The sequence below is a fragment of the Carassius auratus genome, chromosome 26 (assembly GCF_003368295.1).
Source record: "Carassius auratus strain Wakin chromosome 26, ASM336829v1, whole genome shotgun sequence".
NCBI classification, from domain to species: Eukaryota; Metazoa; Chordata; class Actinopteri; order Cypriniformes; family Cyprinidae; genus Carassius; species Carassius auratus.
Window position 1 is genome coordinate 8,044,217 of NC_039268.1, and position 13,881 is coordinate 8,058,097.

The 13,881-nt window shown below is 34.6% G+C and overlaps 1 protein-coding gene across 3 annotated transcripts in view; it reads left to right on the plus strand.

Annotated features, from left to right (window-relative positions):
* Positions 1-13,881, plus strand: part of LOC113044227 (testican-3-like) — a 33,598-nt gene that overhangs the window by 4,771 nt on the left and 14,946 nt on the right. For 2 of the 3 annotated variants that reach the window (XM_026204004.1, XM_026204003.1), the window contains 3 exons: positions 4,930-4,938; positions 5,232-5,271; positions 12,647-12,755. In XM_026204004.1, coding sequence (XP_026059789.1) covers positions 4,930-4,938; positions 5,232-5,271; positions 12,647-12,755 — 158 coding nt within the window. The remainder of the gene's footprint in view (positions 1-4,929; positions 4,939-5,231; positions 5,272-12,646; positions 12,756-13,881) is intronic. The other variant, XM_026204005.1, reaches the window with a different exon arrangement.

Genomic DNA, 13,881 nt, shown 5'->3' on the forward strand with positions numbered 1-13,881 from the left:
CCACAGGCAGACTTGTGTATGAGTGCTGTTAATGTACATTAACTTTCCCTCACCAAAATCTAACATAGCTGATACTAATCATGATGCTAATTGGACCTAACTTTGCCTTACAAAGCAAAGCTGTGGTGTGTTATGACAAAATCACAGGAAGTCAAAAGTTATTTGATGCTTAATTTACAGATGTGTGGCGTAATTTTAGACCAATGCAATCTTATGGTGAAAAAAAAAAAAATCAGATTCAAGTGGTGATGATTAGTGACATCTTTGCAGCTGAATTTCTGTGATGTTGATTGCAGATATGCTAATATACTAGTTACTATTTTAGTAGTATGATTGTAGATTCTAAAGAATAAATACAGACTACCTTCCCCAATCAAAAAAAAGAAAACCAGACTGGATCAATACATACCATTTTTATAGCATTTATTTTATTTTACCTTTTTAAATATATTTAAGGTGTAGTGCAGTGGTTCTCAACTTTCATGAATTCAAGGCACCCTGATAATTCTGGATACTAGAAGTGACATAATATTTAATAACCGAATAAAACAAGAAGCTTCAAAATCTGAAGATTCTTCTGGTTTAATGCTGATTTTAACGTTAAAATCAATTAATTTACCATTTTTTTCCAGTTTGTGGTTATGTAAACAGCAATTTCTCAGTTATTTCTTGAAGGATAAAATATTTTAGAGTTTGAAATAAGTTGGAACATCTATACTTGTTGCAGAAAAGTAACATTTTTCACAATTTTAAAATCTCCAAGAAATGTTTTTCAAGACCATTTTAACCCTTATTCCGGCTTTAAAAAATGTACAGTATATTTATTAATATAAATGCCAAATTCTGACCCCAGCTTGAAAACAACTGTTCTAGTAGCTTCAGTGCAGTAGCATTTTTTGTTAGCTTATAGTTTAGCTAATTACTTTTTGAAAAGAGCAGCTTGACTATAGCATAAACAGCAGTTTAAATAGGAGATGACTAAACTTTAAAGCTTCAGTTTCAAATTAGTCTACTTTGCACTGATCATCAGTCCAAATGGGAGTAACCTCATCTAATCAGTTCTCATTTGCATAAAGCATTGCCAAGAGTGGCTGTCACTCATTTTGCAGGAAATTGTCAGCTGTCTTTAAAAATGAATGATTTTGTCACTGTAAATCGCTGTAAAAGCTTGAAAGCCCCTGAATCGTCAGCTTTTGTCGCTTGTATTACATAGCATCTGGTGTTAGATTGGCATGGACTAATTTGGTTCTAATTCTATCTGTATTCTGTAAGATTGCATGTTCCGGTTTGTGGTGCCCCTGTGAATGCATATGTGGTTAAAGACTGGACAGAGAGAGAGAGAGAGTGAGTGAGGGAGAGACTCATAAAGAATGAATGATGTCAGAAGGTTGAGATGCTTCCGGCACTTTCTGCATGAGAGAACAGCCACCTTGCTGTCATGCTGGCCGCCCTCTCTCTCTCTCTCTCTCTGTCTCTCTCACACACACAAACACACACACACACACACACACACACTGACCTGTTCCTCAATATGCTAAATGTGCATGGTGATTATAAGAATGGGATATTTATATCCACTGTCTGGTTTTATGTTGTATTTTTTTTTAGTATTAACAGATTAATGTTGCTCTGTTTCTTTATTGGTTATTCATTCAACATATCTTTAAAAGCATTCTAATAATACCCAAGAAAATCCCTCTGTATACTGATCAATGCCCTTATAGTGATTACAGTGGAAATAATCATGATTTATAGTGCTCAGACTATGCTAATCTGTTTGTGTATGTGTGTCTGAAGTATGGGAACGGTAGTGATAGAGAGTATATTTAAATGAAACAAAATGATCCATATTGCACACTTTATTTACTATAGATTTCGATGCAGTACAGTACAATATAATCTGACTTTATAAATCCCTGAGAAGCAATTTTTTTTTTCAAAGGAAGTAAGGATCAGATAAAAAGACGCTGAGCTACAGGTGAAGACATCTGCTTACTTTTAGAGATCACATTTTAACAAAATAATACTTAAAAAAAAATACACTACTTAAGTGTAAATTGAATAGTCCTGATTTTGAAAACTAATTGCATGTTAACTGCAATTAAATGAAAATGTATTAGAATACATTCACATAATTACTTTATTTGTTTTGAAATATAGTTAAAATATCCTGTGAAATGTTCTGACAAGTGTTTATGGTTTATGACAACTAAATGATTACATATAAAGATTGCACATGATTAGATTTTTGTAGCTAAGTTGCAGTGTAATATATGTATTACCTTCAAATGTGTTATTGAATTACACATTACAGTTAAAATGATAGTAAAGTACTTGACACAGACTTTTACTTTTTATACTTATTTAAATCACGATAAAAGATTTTTGAAACATGGTTTAAAAATAAATATAAATAAAAATTAAATTTTAATCTACATTATTACAAATAATTATTCTTACTACTTAAAAGTGTACTTAAGTGTGGGAAACAGTCCTCTCTTTAACTACACTGAAGTGGCCTTTTATTTCATTAATATTATATCTGCAAGTACAGATTTTTTTTTTTTTTTAAGTCCACTACAAGTGCAACTCTTTTTTTTTTATAATGCTTATTATTATGAAAGGCGGAGAGTTACTGGTAACTGGCACTTTTTAAATATAACCGTAACAGAAAACACTTACCCTTATTTTATCACGGTTACATAATACTCTTAGTAGTCTATTGCTTCCTAGATGTTGTTATGCACACTGAAGTGCAATTAAAAAGTACTGTATACAAAAATGTAAATGGGATAACAACTATAAATAAAAAATATGCAACAAAATTATTATGGAATATAAAATACAACATAGTATATAATATAATAAAATGCAAAAAATAAACGTGCTATAAATCTATAATGATATCTGTAATCTGAATCTTGCTATGAAAGAGTCTGGTGTTACAATGGAACCTCTAGTAACAGCTAAGAGCTATCAACTTTAATGGCACTCATAATGTTTTGGGCCTCTTCTCTTGGTCTGCCGTCTAGACTTCATAAACCCACTCCAGTGATTTCACAGCAGATGTTTACTACTTTGGAGGCTGTTCCTGTTCTTGATTGTGTGAGATGTGAAGCAGCAGCCGCTCTCAATATAAGAGCTGTAGAGAGGTTTGATGTCATAATGGAGCATGCAGCATACACGTGCACACACACATTAATCAGAAGAGAATGAAACCCTTACCTTAGCCAGGAAAAAAGCTAAACATGCAAGACATGTAAACAGTCCAAATGCTTTTAAATGAAACTAGCCTATTACATTCAATAAATGTTAAGTTGAAAGTCAGTATATGGTTTCCTACTAAGCGTTAAGTAATATTGCTTTATTTAAACACAATCAATCAAAAAAAATATAAATAAATTACAATAAAAAATTTTAATTTGATGTTTTAGTTTTGTTCATTTTTTTTCTTATTATTGTGAGTCTCAAAATAAAGAGTTTAAATACCTTACCTTCTGCAGAATGTAGGTTTAAAGGGTTACATCACAAATGAAAATGAAAATTACAAACCCGTAAAAGCTTCATTCATTTTCGGAACACAATTTAAGATATTTTGAATTCCCATTGACTTCAAAGTAAATTACACTATCAAGGCCCAGAATGACGCTACAGTGATATGGAGAGACACGATGAGACAAATTGTTGAATAAAGTCATTATTTTAGTTTTCTTTGTGTACAAAAAGTATTCTCGTCGCTTCATAAAATTCAGATTGAACAACTGATGGCAGATGGACTATTTTGACGATGTCTTTCATACTTTTCTGGGCCTTGACAGTATAATTTACTTGCCAGTCAATGGGACAATCACAAGCCTCCCGGTTTTCATCCAAAATATCTTAAATTGTGCACCGAAGATTGTGTTTGAAATGACATGGGGCTAAGTGGTTAATCACAACATTTTCATTTTGGGGTGGAGTATCCCTTTAAAACATCAGCAACATACAAGACAGCAGTTGACCCGTCCATTCACTCCGAAAGCCATGGCTTTTATCACATGGCTTTCATAAAAATGAATGCTTGCAACATAATGGAAACTATTCTATTTCTATCCTGCTCCCGCTGTGTAGGTCTTAGATGAATACAATAATCTGTACATAAAGGCATAAAGTGAGGCAGAAAAACAAATGCACAAAATCAAGAGCCATCTAGGTGTAGATCGGGTGGCAGCTGTGTTTGGCTGCTGAAATGGAGGCACAAACAGGAAAAAAAAAGAACAATGACAGTGTTTACACGCAGTGAGGCTGAGAAAGATAAAGTTCTTTGTGAGCGGGAAAGAATGGAAGGGATATTATGAATGACCAATGGAGACGCTGTAATGGATTTCATGTGCTGTTGTTTATCCCTAAATGCATTTGCATGCATGCCATACACGCAAACACACATTTAGATGAAGGAGAGAAAGAAATGGCAGTCATCAAACGTGATTCTGCAAGAGGACCCGACTGTTGCCATACCATATCTGCATCTGTGTTTGTGTCACCATATGGTGCTATAAATCTTCGATGGGCCTTTGATGGAAACTGACATATTAACTGTTTTAGTTAATTAAGCATGAAGACAAGAGTAGACCAATTATTGAATCTGACAGGTAACAAATAGCCCAGTATAAACAGGCACAATGCCTATCTATCTATCTATCTATCTATCTATCTATCTATCTATCTATCTATCTATCTATCTATCTATCTATCTATCTATCTATCTATCTATCTATATATCTATCTATCTATATATATATATATATATATATATATATTCATTATTATTTCTTTGTTTCTGGCATATTTTGTTGTGGTCTATTTAGTGTTGTATTGTTAAAGTGATGTGTGTTTAATGTTCTGTCTAATGTTTATTTGTTTTCCCCACAATGCTTCCTCTACAATCAGGAGGTGGAGGTTTGTATGATTGTGCATTTGTTTTTCCATTGAAACAGAGTCTTTCTAATCTGCCTGTTTGTTTGACAGGAAATTTTTCCAAGTTTACATTATGTGTCCTTAATACTGCTGTAGTTGCATGATAATATTATAATGCAGTCTACTGTACATTGAGTGTAATTGCTTGTAAGCATAACTATGAAAAAAGAAATGTAAAAATACATAGTTTAAACCACAAACCTGATTACTTTATGTACTGGATCATAGGCTGCTGATCAACCTTTCTGTTAATCAACTTTTGTTTTCTGTTTTAGGAACCAGGAACATGGAGCCCAGGAAAACCATTCGATCAAGGTAGGGCTGTCATTTTTTTTTTGAGGTTTTGTTCCCTAAAACGCCCTTATGTGCACAACTTCTTTTCAACAACAATGATTATGCAGCCAGAGTCCCACCCCATGCCCAGATTGGTTCAAACTGTCCCATAATCAATCAGGCCTATTTTGAGTTTACAAATCCGAGGAATGGGATTGCGAAAGCGTGCGCACGGATAATTAATTTGTGTGTACGGATTCAATTCTCTGAGCGCAATGATTGAAAGTTTCTTTAACCGATGGAACAGTTTAAGAATTCGTGAGCACGGTTTATAAACTGAGGGGACGGATTGCAATACTGTTGCCACGGATTGTATGTTATTCTCCTACAGGTGAAACATTGTTGAAAACATGCAGCCTGTCTCTACTGTGGAGTCGCCGGCTTTTCAGGCAGCTCGTTAGCATGATAACATAGATTTCAGTTTTAAAACAACATTTATATTTTTTATGTTTTCTTTTTATTGCATATAATTTATGGTTGTCAATAATATAATTTTTTTGGTGCTGAGTTTCTCGAAATTGATATGAATAATTCAGATTGCTTTCATTTATTTATTTCAAAATGTTTTGTGTTATGTTGTAAATTGTTGATAGTTTTCATACTTAAGCTGTGAAAGGAACATTTTTAAGGGCTCAACACAACAGCTTTTATGATGCAGAAGCCACTTTAGTTTACATACCAGGTACATACCAGATAAGGCACTGGAATTTGTGTCTTTGTGTCGCTAGGCGATGGCCCGGTAAAATCGATTTTGACACAGAGTACAGCCAGCGGATCAATCATTTATATTATGTATATTATGTAAATAATTCTTATTTAGTTTATGAAGATAATTTGCACTTTTTTTTTTCTGTTGAAGTCTGTATATTTCTCACTCATTTTGTGTGTAGTTTGTGAATCACTGTTTGTATTTTTTTTGCAGAATATAATTTGTGCAATTGTTTTCACTAAATAGCTGCACGGTTTGTGTTTGTTGAAGTTCATACTCAGATTGGAAATATATTTATCTGAAAAAAAAGTCAATTTTCTTTACTCCCTAAATGTTTTTTGAACACATCTATATAACTAAATAAACCTGTTTTTCACTGAAAAGCGCTTGTAACAATATTGTAATAAATGGCTATAACTTGCTTGGGGAATGTTATATGTAGACACAATTTTATTTGGAAGTGTAAAACACCCAGATACAACTTTCTAAAGAAAGAAATCCAAAGTTCACGAGTACACAGTAAAAAACACCAGTAAAAAATGTGAGCTCAAACTTGATCCCCCCCCCATTTTGACGTTAATGTACTGTAAATTGTCTGCAAAACGTGAGAGGTCACACTAAGGCAAAAGGCATCAACTTCCACATTATCAATATTTGGTTGCTGATCACCATTTATAAAATTGTTATAGTAACACCTGGGCTATCGCATATAGGCTGTTGCATAAAAGTAATGTGACTATTAATGTTTTTTTTTTTTTTGGACCGTAATAAGCAGACTAAATGTTGAAGACTAAAGCATGAGGATTTATTTAGAATTTATAGAATTTATTTGCAATGCTCAGTAATGTAAAAGAATGCTAGATATGTGATTGATGTGAATGCCAACACGTGGGAATAATTCTTAGAATGCTTGTGGATTAAAAATCTTTAAAGGTTATTCACGATTACATATTGCTGCCAAGGTATTGAGTTTTTACAGTGCTTTGTTATATGAAGCTGTTTGGTAGATCGTGATCTAATTTGTTTGTCTAACCGTAAGTAAAATGCGGCATACTTTAAGTAAACAAAGTAAGTAAAACAAAGGCCGAACACCATATAACTGAAAGCCTGCACCATAACTTCATATTGATGTGCGGCTAAACAAAGTCAGAATGCTGTAACTAAATTTGAAGCATTCCAAATGAAGTGAAAGAGCGGTAACTGGTGTTATACGGTGTTCTGCCTTGGTTTCTCCGAGGCTTTTTTGAAGTTATGGTTGAGACGACCCATTATTTTCTTGGAAAAACAAAATTAAATTGACTCAAGATACTTCTACACATGATAAAGGGTGTCTTGAATGTCCCAAAAATATAAATAAAAAAATTTCAACAAAAATCGAAGTTACGTCTTTTTTTTTTTTTTTTTTTGCCTTTGCACGCCAGTGTAGGTCTTAAAAAAAGAATGAAAAGTGCACGTGTCAAGTACCTAAAAAATTTTTTTTAATTTGTTTGAGCTGTGCCCTCTAGTGTACAAACATGAATTTACATTTCCTTCAGCTGGAGGCATATTAATTTCACTTTTATTGTGAAAAGGCTTTTACACTTGTAAAAGAAGAACTTTTTATATTACATACAAACAAACAAACCCTTCCAAGATTTAACTCAAAAGTAACATTACTTTCTATAAAAAAGTAACTAAGTAATGTAATTAGTTACCTTTTTAGAGAGTAACGCAATATTGTAATCGTGCATTAATTTTAAAATTAACTTGCCCCAACACTAGTAAACATACATAAAAATCCTTAATAAAAGATACATTTACAATACTTGAGAAGGAAAACAAAAGATTAACACTTGTTTTAATTGATTATGTTGTCATATCGTGCATGTCTTATTGCACTAGCAGATTGTTTTAATACCTTTTTTGTTTTGAAAAATGTCAAATTGCTTCCTCTGAAAACTAGTGATAGCCTCTTATGCAGCACTGCTTTACCAGTTAATTTATTTAAAGGGGACCTATTTTTCGCTCAGAAAACTTTATATCAGAAGTTTAAATTGATATTGCTTTAAAATGCATACAAATAAGTTAGATGATCAGTGCAATAGACATAATGATCAAAACTAAGCAGATGTTTTGTTTTGGCAGAGTATCTGAGGCATGAGCTGTATTCTGGAAAAGGGGGCAGGGAACAGCAGCACATTAGCATTTAAAGATGAATGCACAAAAACCATTTCCATTTGCAAAATTTCACAAAGCAATGGTGACCACACCAGTACGATAACTAAATCATAGTCATGCAAAGGATTGTGGTACCATATACTTCATGTACAGGATTTGTGCTTCTAGGCAGTAAGAACATAATATGCCAACATTAGCAACTCTTCCAAGGATTAGATAGGAAAAGGAACTTGCAATTCTATTTGTAACAGAAGCAGCAGAAGATTTGCCGTACTGATAAAAAGTCTATTCATTTTATTGAGGTCATTGGAAATGGAAGATCTGAATCTCTGTTCCTTTGAGCCATAGGATCTTGCCAGTTATCAGTGTTGAGTGGATGTTAATCAGGCATATGTAAGAACTCAGCTGTTGTGCTAATTCACAGTCACATGCTGTGTCCTAATACCCTATCATCATGCTACATCCATCTGAGAAAATGAGAAAACTGCTTTTTAAGACTCTCTATCACGTCAAGCTCTCAGTGTGCAGTAAATCTTACGAGATTATGCATATTCGAAAGTCATTAGAAGCCGTTGAATATTCATCACGATTTTGATATTTATGCAAATCACTATTGATAGAGCATTGAGTGAGTCAAAAAAAGCAAGTAGAGCCATTTAAAATGGATTCTGATCACACTCAAAGATGATGATGCACAAATCAATCACATATTTTGTCACACACACACACACACACACACACACGGACAATGGACTCGGAAGGTGCTGATGAGATTGGGATTGGATAAGCCCTAAAGCCTGTGCAGGATTTGACTAAGGCTCTTACCATGTGAGGTCATAGAGCATTCAAAGTGTGGATGTGTGTGTGTTTGTACTTTGACAAGGGGAAGGTAAAGGATGAGTATGTTATATTGTCTTTCTTCCTCTGTGCATGTGTGTGAGCCTCTTAGGACTATAAAAGCACTTAATGGCATTAGGACTGTTATTCTCCCTCTCTCTCTCTCTTCTTCTCTATTCGTCCTTCTCACTTACTTTTCGTCACAGAGCATTAGCTACTGCCCCATTTCAGGCCATAACAGAAATAGAAACCTTATTTACGCACACACAATCAGACAGATCATAGCATATATATGACTGCAGCTGTATGTGTCTTTCACATATTTTTTCTAGAAATGTGCACCTGAGAAACATAATTCTTGTAGTTAAGTGTTTCTTAGTAAAGAAGTTTACATTTGCTATTCAGTTGGTGAATTTACTAAACCGTTCATCTTCGAAAAACAAATGAAGTCATTTGCAATTAAACCTGAGAGGTTTTTGGAACTCCATTGAAGGTCCAGGACAAAAAAAATAATAATAAATTGACACTTGAAAATGATTATGAAGACATTGTAAAAGTAATCCATATAAACTGACCATTTTAACATTGATCAGTGCACATACTTACTGCAGAGCACATCAGATATGGCCAAAAGAAGCCCAACCATACTTGCTTTAAACACAAGAGCAAACCTTATATTTTTTTGTGGAAGCTGAAATGTGTTTGCATCACACTTGAGTACAAAACTCATGGGTTCTTCTGTAATAAGTAAGTACAAATGCATCTCAATAAATTAGAATGTCGAGGAAAAGTTCATTTATTTCAGTAATTCAACTCAAATTGTGAAACTTATGTATTAAATAAATCCAATGCACACGGACTGAAGTAGTTTAAGTCTTTGGTTCTTTTAATTGTGATGATTTAGCTCACATTTAACAAAAACCCACCAATTAACGATCTCAACAAATTAGAATATGATGACATGCCAATCAGCTAATCAACTCAAAACACCTGCAAAGGTTTCCTGAGACTTCAAAATGGTCTCTAACAATCATTGACACCCTTCACAAGGATTGTAAGTCACAAAAATTAATTGCCAATAAGCTGGCTTTTCACAGAGTGCTGTATCCAAGCATGTTAACAGAGAGTTAAATGGAACTAAGGAGAAGAAGAACTGGATTGTTGACATTGATCCAAAGCCTTTTTTTTCAGATGATAGCAAGTTTTTTATTTAATTTTGTAAACCATGGTCCTAGAGTCTGGAGGAAGGGTGTAGAAGCTCATAGCCCAAGTTGCTTGAAGTCCAGTGTTAAGTTGCCACAGTCTGTAATGATTTGGGGTGCAATGTCATCTGCTGGTGTTGGTTAAAATATACGTTTTTTAGCAGGGTTGCCTTGGTAAAATTAGCATTTTAGGGGCTAAATATCACATTGTTGGTATTGGGGTTGCTTCAAACCGCGGACATGAAAAACAATCGCAGACTTGGCAACACTGGTCTACCGACAACTAACACAAAATCGTTTTCAAAATCGACAAAGAATTGCCTGTGATTTTTACATCGATTTTGTGTAGATTGTCACTGGATTACAGCTTGGTGTAGTAAATGCCAACCGGCTAGTTTTGGACTAGTTTTGAGAAGCAGCTGGGCAGGATTTGTTGTGAAAATCTGGCAACCCTGATCTGAACGCACGTGCTGGGGATATACTTCTAATTACAGGAGCGTCTTTACTGATTAGATGTGCGTGAAAATTGAATTTGATTTTTTGCACAGCCCTACCTCCATGCCATGCCAAATTGAGGCAGTAATTAAAGCAAAAGGAGCCCCTACCAAGTATTGAGTACATATACAGTAAATTAACATACTTTCCAGAAGGCCAACAATTCACTAAATGTTTTTTTTTTTTATATATATATATATATATATATTGGTTTTATGAAGTATTCTAATTTGTTGAGATAGTGAATTGGTGGGTTTTTGTTAAATGTGAGCCAAAATCATCACAATTAAAAGAACCATGCAAAGACTTGAACTACTTCAGTCTGTGTGCATTTAATTTATTTAATACACAAGTTCCACAATTTGAGTCGTAATAAATGAACTTTTCCTCGACATTCTAACTTATTGAGAAGCACCTTCTGTTTACCATATTGGATGTGCTTCATACAGTATACGTGTTGATCAGTGTTTAAATGTGAAGTTTTTGGACCCTATCATACTCCTGGCGCAATGCGATGCAAGGCACAGGGCAAGTGTGTTTGCTAGTTCCAGGCCGGCAGCGTTTCACATTTTCCCATCCAGCGCCACGTCGTTTAATTACCAAATGCATTTGCGCTCATTTTTGCGCCCATGGGTGTGCTGGTCTAAAAAAGAGGTGTGTTAAGGAGCTGAAAATAGACTGCGCTATAGACCAGCTTAAACCTGCCGTAAAAGTCTGGCTCAATGTTTTTTCTTTGTTATATAAAGAACGTACACGCTGCTTATTAAACACAGGGATGCACACAGCAGCACACAAACATGCCAAATAATTACAAATTAAAGGATTGCAATGCACAAGATTTTTTTTGTAGGCTAAATAAGTATATAAACAATGTTTATAATATAAACATGTCATAATGGATAGTCATCACATGTATCAGAATTAGGCTATGTATTTGAGCAGCTCCGTTTCATCTCGGAGACACGTTCTGTCTTTGCGCTTGCCAAATTCCACTGTGTAAATAGCAAATCCATCATGGCACGAGCGCAACTGGCTTTTAAAGGGAATGGAAGATAAGACTCTGATTGGTTTATTGCACGTTACGCCCAAAAAACACCCATTACTCATTTAGAGAATAGGGACAACCCGTTTAGACCATGCACCCGGGCGCGCCAACCATTTTCCGTCGTTAAAATAGCAAAAGTGGATTTGGACATGCCCTGAGTGCACCCGCGCCATGCGCTTTACACTTTGCATTTAGATTGTTAAAATAGGGCCCTTTATCTTTTATGTCTTATTTATGAACATTTTGTAGAATCAATTTTAGTTGTAAAGCATTTTGAAGATGCTCAAAATCTTATGGGTTTGGAATGACATGAGAATAATTGACAACTGACATAATTAGTAATTGATGATTTTTGGGTAAACTTTAAACTTTATCGCAGTCTGGAAGATCAGGTACAAGATACTTGTCTTTCTGTGGCTTGAACAAAGTTTGTAATCTTCGTATAGACTAGAAAGTTATAGTAATATACAGATAGCATTTGTTCTTTCTGTTTGCAGTTTTTTTTTTTTTAAGCAAAGAGCTTCAAACTCATTGGTGCCACTTTGTTCAGTCTTAAGTGCCTATTTGGGGATTAGATAAACAGTTTTGAACTATTTCCTTGTGTCCGTTGGGAGACACCTGTGAGATGACCTAGTTGAGACATGGCACAGCGCTTCATGTCCAGCGTGCAGCATTGTATTTAAATTAGTCTGATTAGAGTTTGCCAATTCAATTTCCAGTAAAGCTGGTGCTAAAACAACACAGACTGTGTGCAGTAAACAACACTATCAGTGTTCACAGTTCATTCTTGTTGAGTTCTCACCATGTGACCTATATATAACAGTATTCACATATTCAGTATTTGCTGTGTGTTCATCTGTTTTTATTGTTTGTATACATAGGCTATAAGTTTATTTTTTATTTGCATTTCAGCTCTGGACCCTGCCAAAGACCCGTGCCTCAAGATAAAATGTGGCCGCCATAAAGTGTGTGTGGCTGAAGATTACCAAACACCCACCTGTGTTAGTCAACGTAGAGTGAGGTAAACGTCCTACACACTATCTGACTCAGAGTTTCTGCCCATTACTTAAACATTAGTAAAAACATCATACAGGTTATGCCCAAACTTGCTGCTTTGAATCTGTGCATGACATCTTGAGTTACAAACATTTTGAGACCGTAATATCTCGGTCATACATCATGGGTCAGTGATCTAGAAAACTTCTCAAAACAAACAGGAATGGTTGAAAACAGTGTGTCCAGAAGTAATTTATACTGAATACTACTGGAGAATTCTGAAAACTGCAGTTTGAGTAAAACATTGAATGCCAGTAGAGGTTTTGGAACTCTCCAATGGCTGTGCTACCAAATATTAAATTAACAGCTGGTCCAGTTCTCAGTTTGTAATAATTCCATATTTTCTCCAAGCCAAGTCCCCTGCAAACTAAACAAATACATATGTGGATAACAAAAGATGTTTTATTTAGATGTTTTCCAAAAAGAAATGCGCTAATATTAATTGATTTTGTTAGAGTATGTAAATAGGTAAACATTTGCACTAGTTATGGACTTGCTGAAGAATTTTTTTAATTTTTGTAAACATTGATTTAGCATGGTAAATGTTCATGGTACAAGTAAGGCAAAAAAGTTTTTGAGAGGAAACAAGGGCTGTTCTATGTTCTTACCCAGTCAACCTATACTGGAACTAACTGGGCATACTTGCCTGCCAAATCTGGGAAATGAGTTCTTCTGAGAGATAGAGAGAAAGAGTGTGTGTTTGTGACCGAGATGTGAAAATAAGGCACACACTGACCTGGATTTTGCAAGCTAGAGTTGTCAACAGTGATTGTTATGAAACTAATCATGTGGTGAGTTGGGGGTGATAGCATGTGTTTCTGGGTTGTGTGAAACATAAACAAAGAGGGATATTGAAGAGAAGTTTAGAAAAAGAGAAGTATAAATGACAGAAATATGGGGGGGAAACGACATTTCATTCTCAACTGAAGGCACTCAATGCAAAAGGGGTCACAATTCTGTTATACAGGGTTGTGAACATGAGGGAAAAATATCAAATGCAGCTTATCATATAAATGTGTATAGTTAAACAATAAAATAAAATGTTTATCAACCTTTTAAAGAAAGAAAACGCTTTATATATTGTCAAAAGT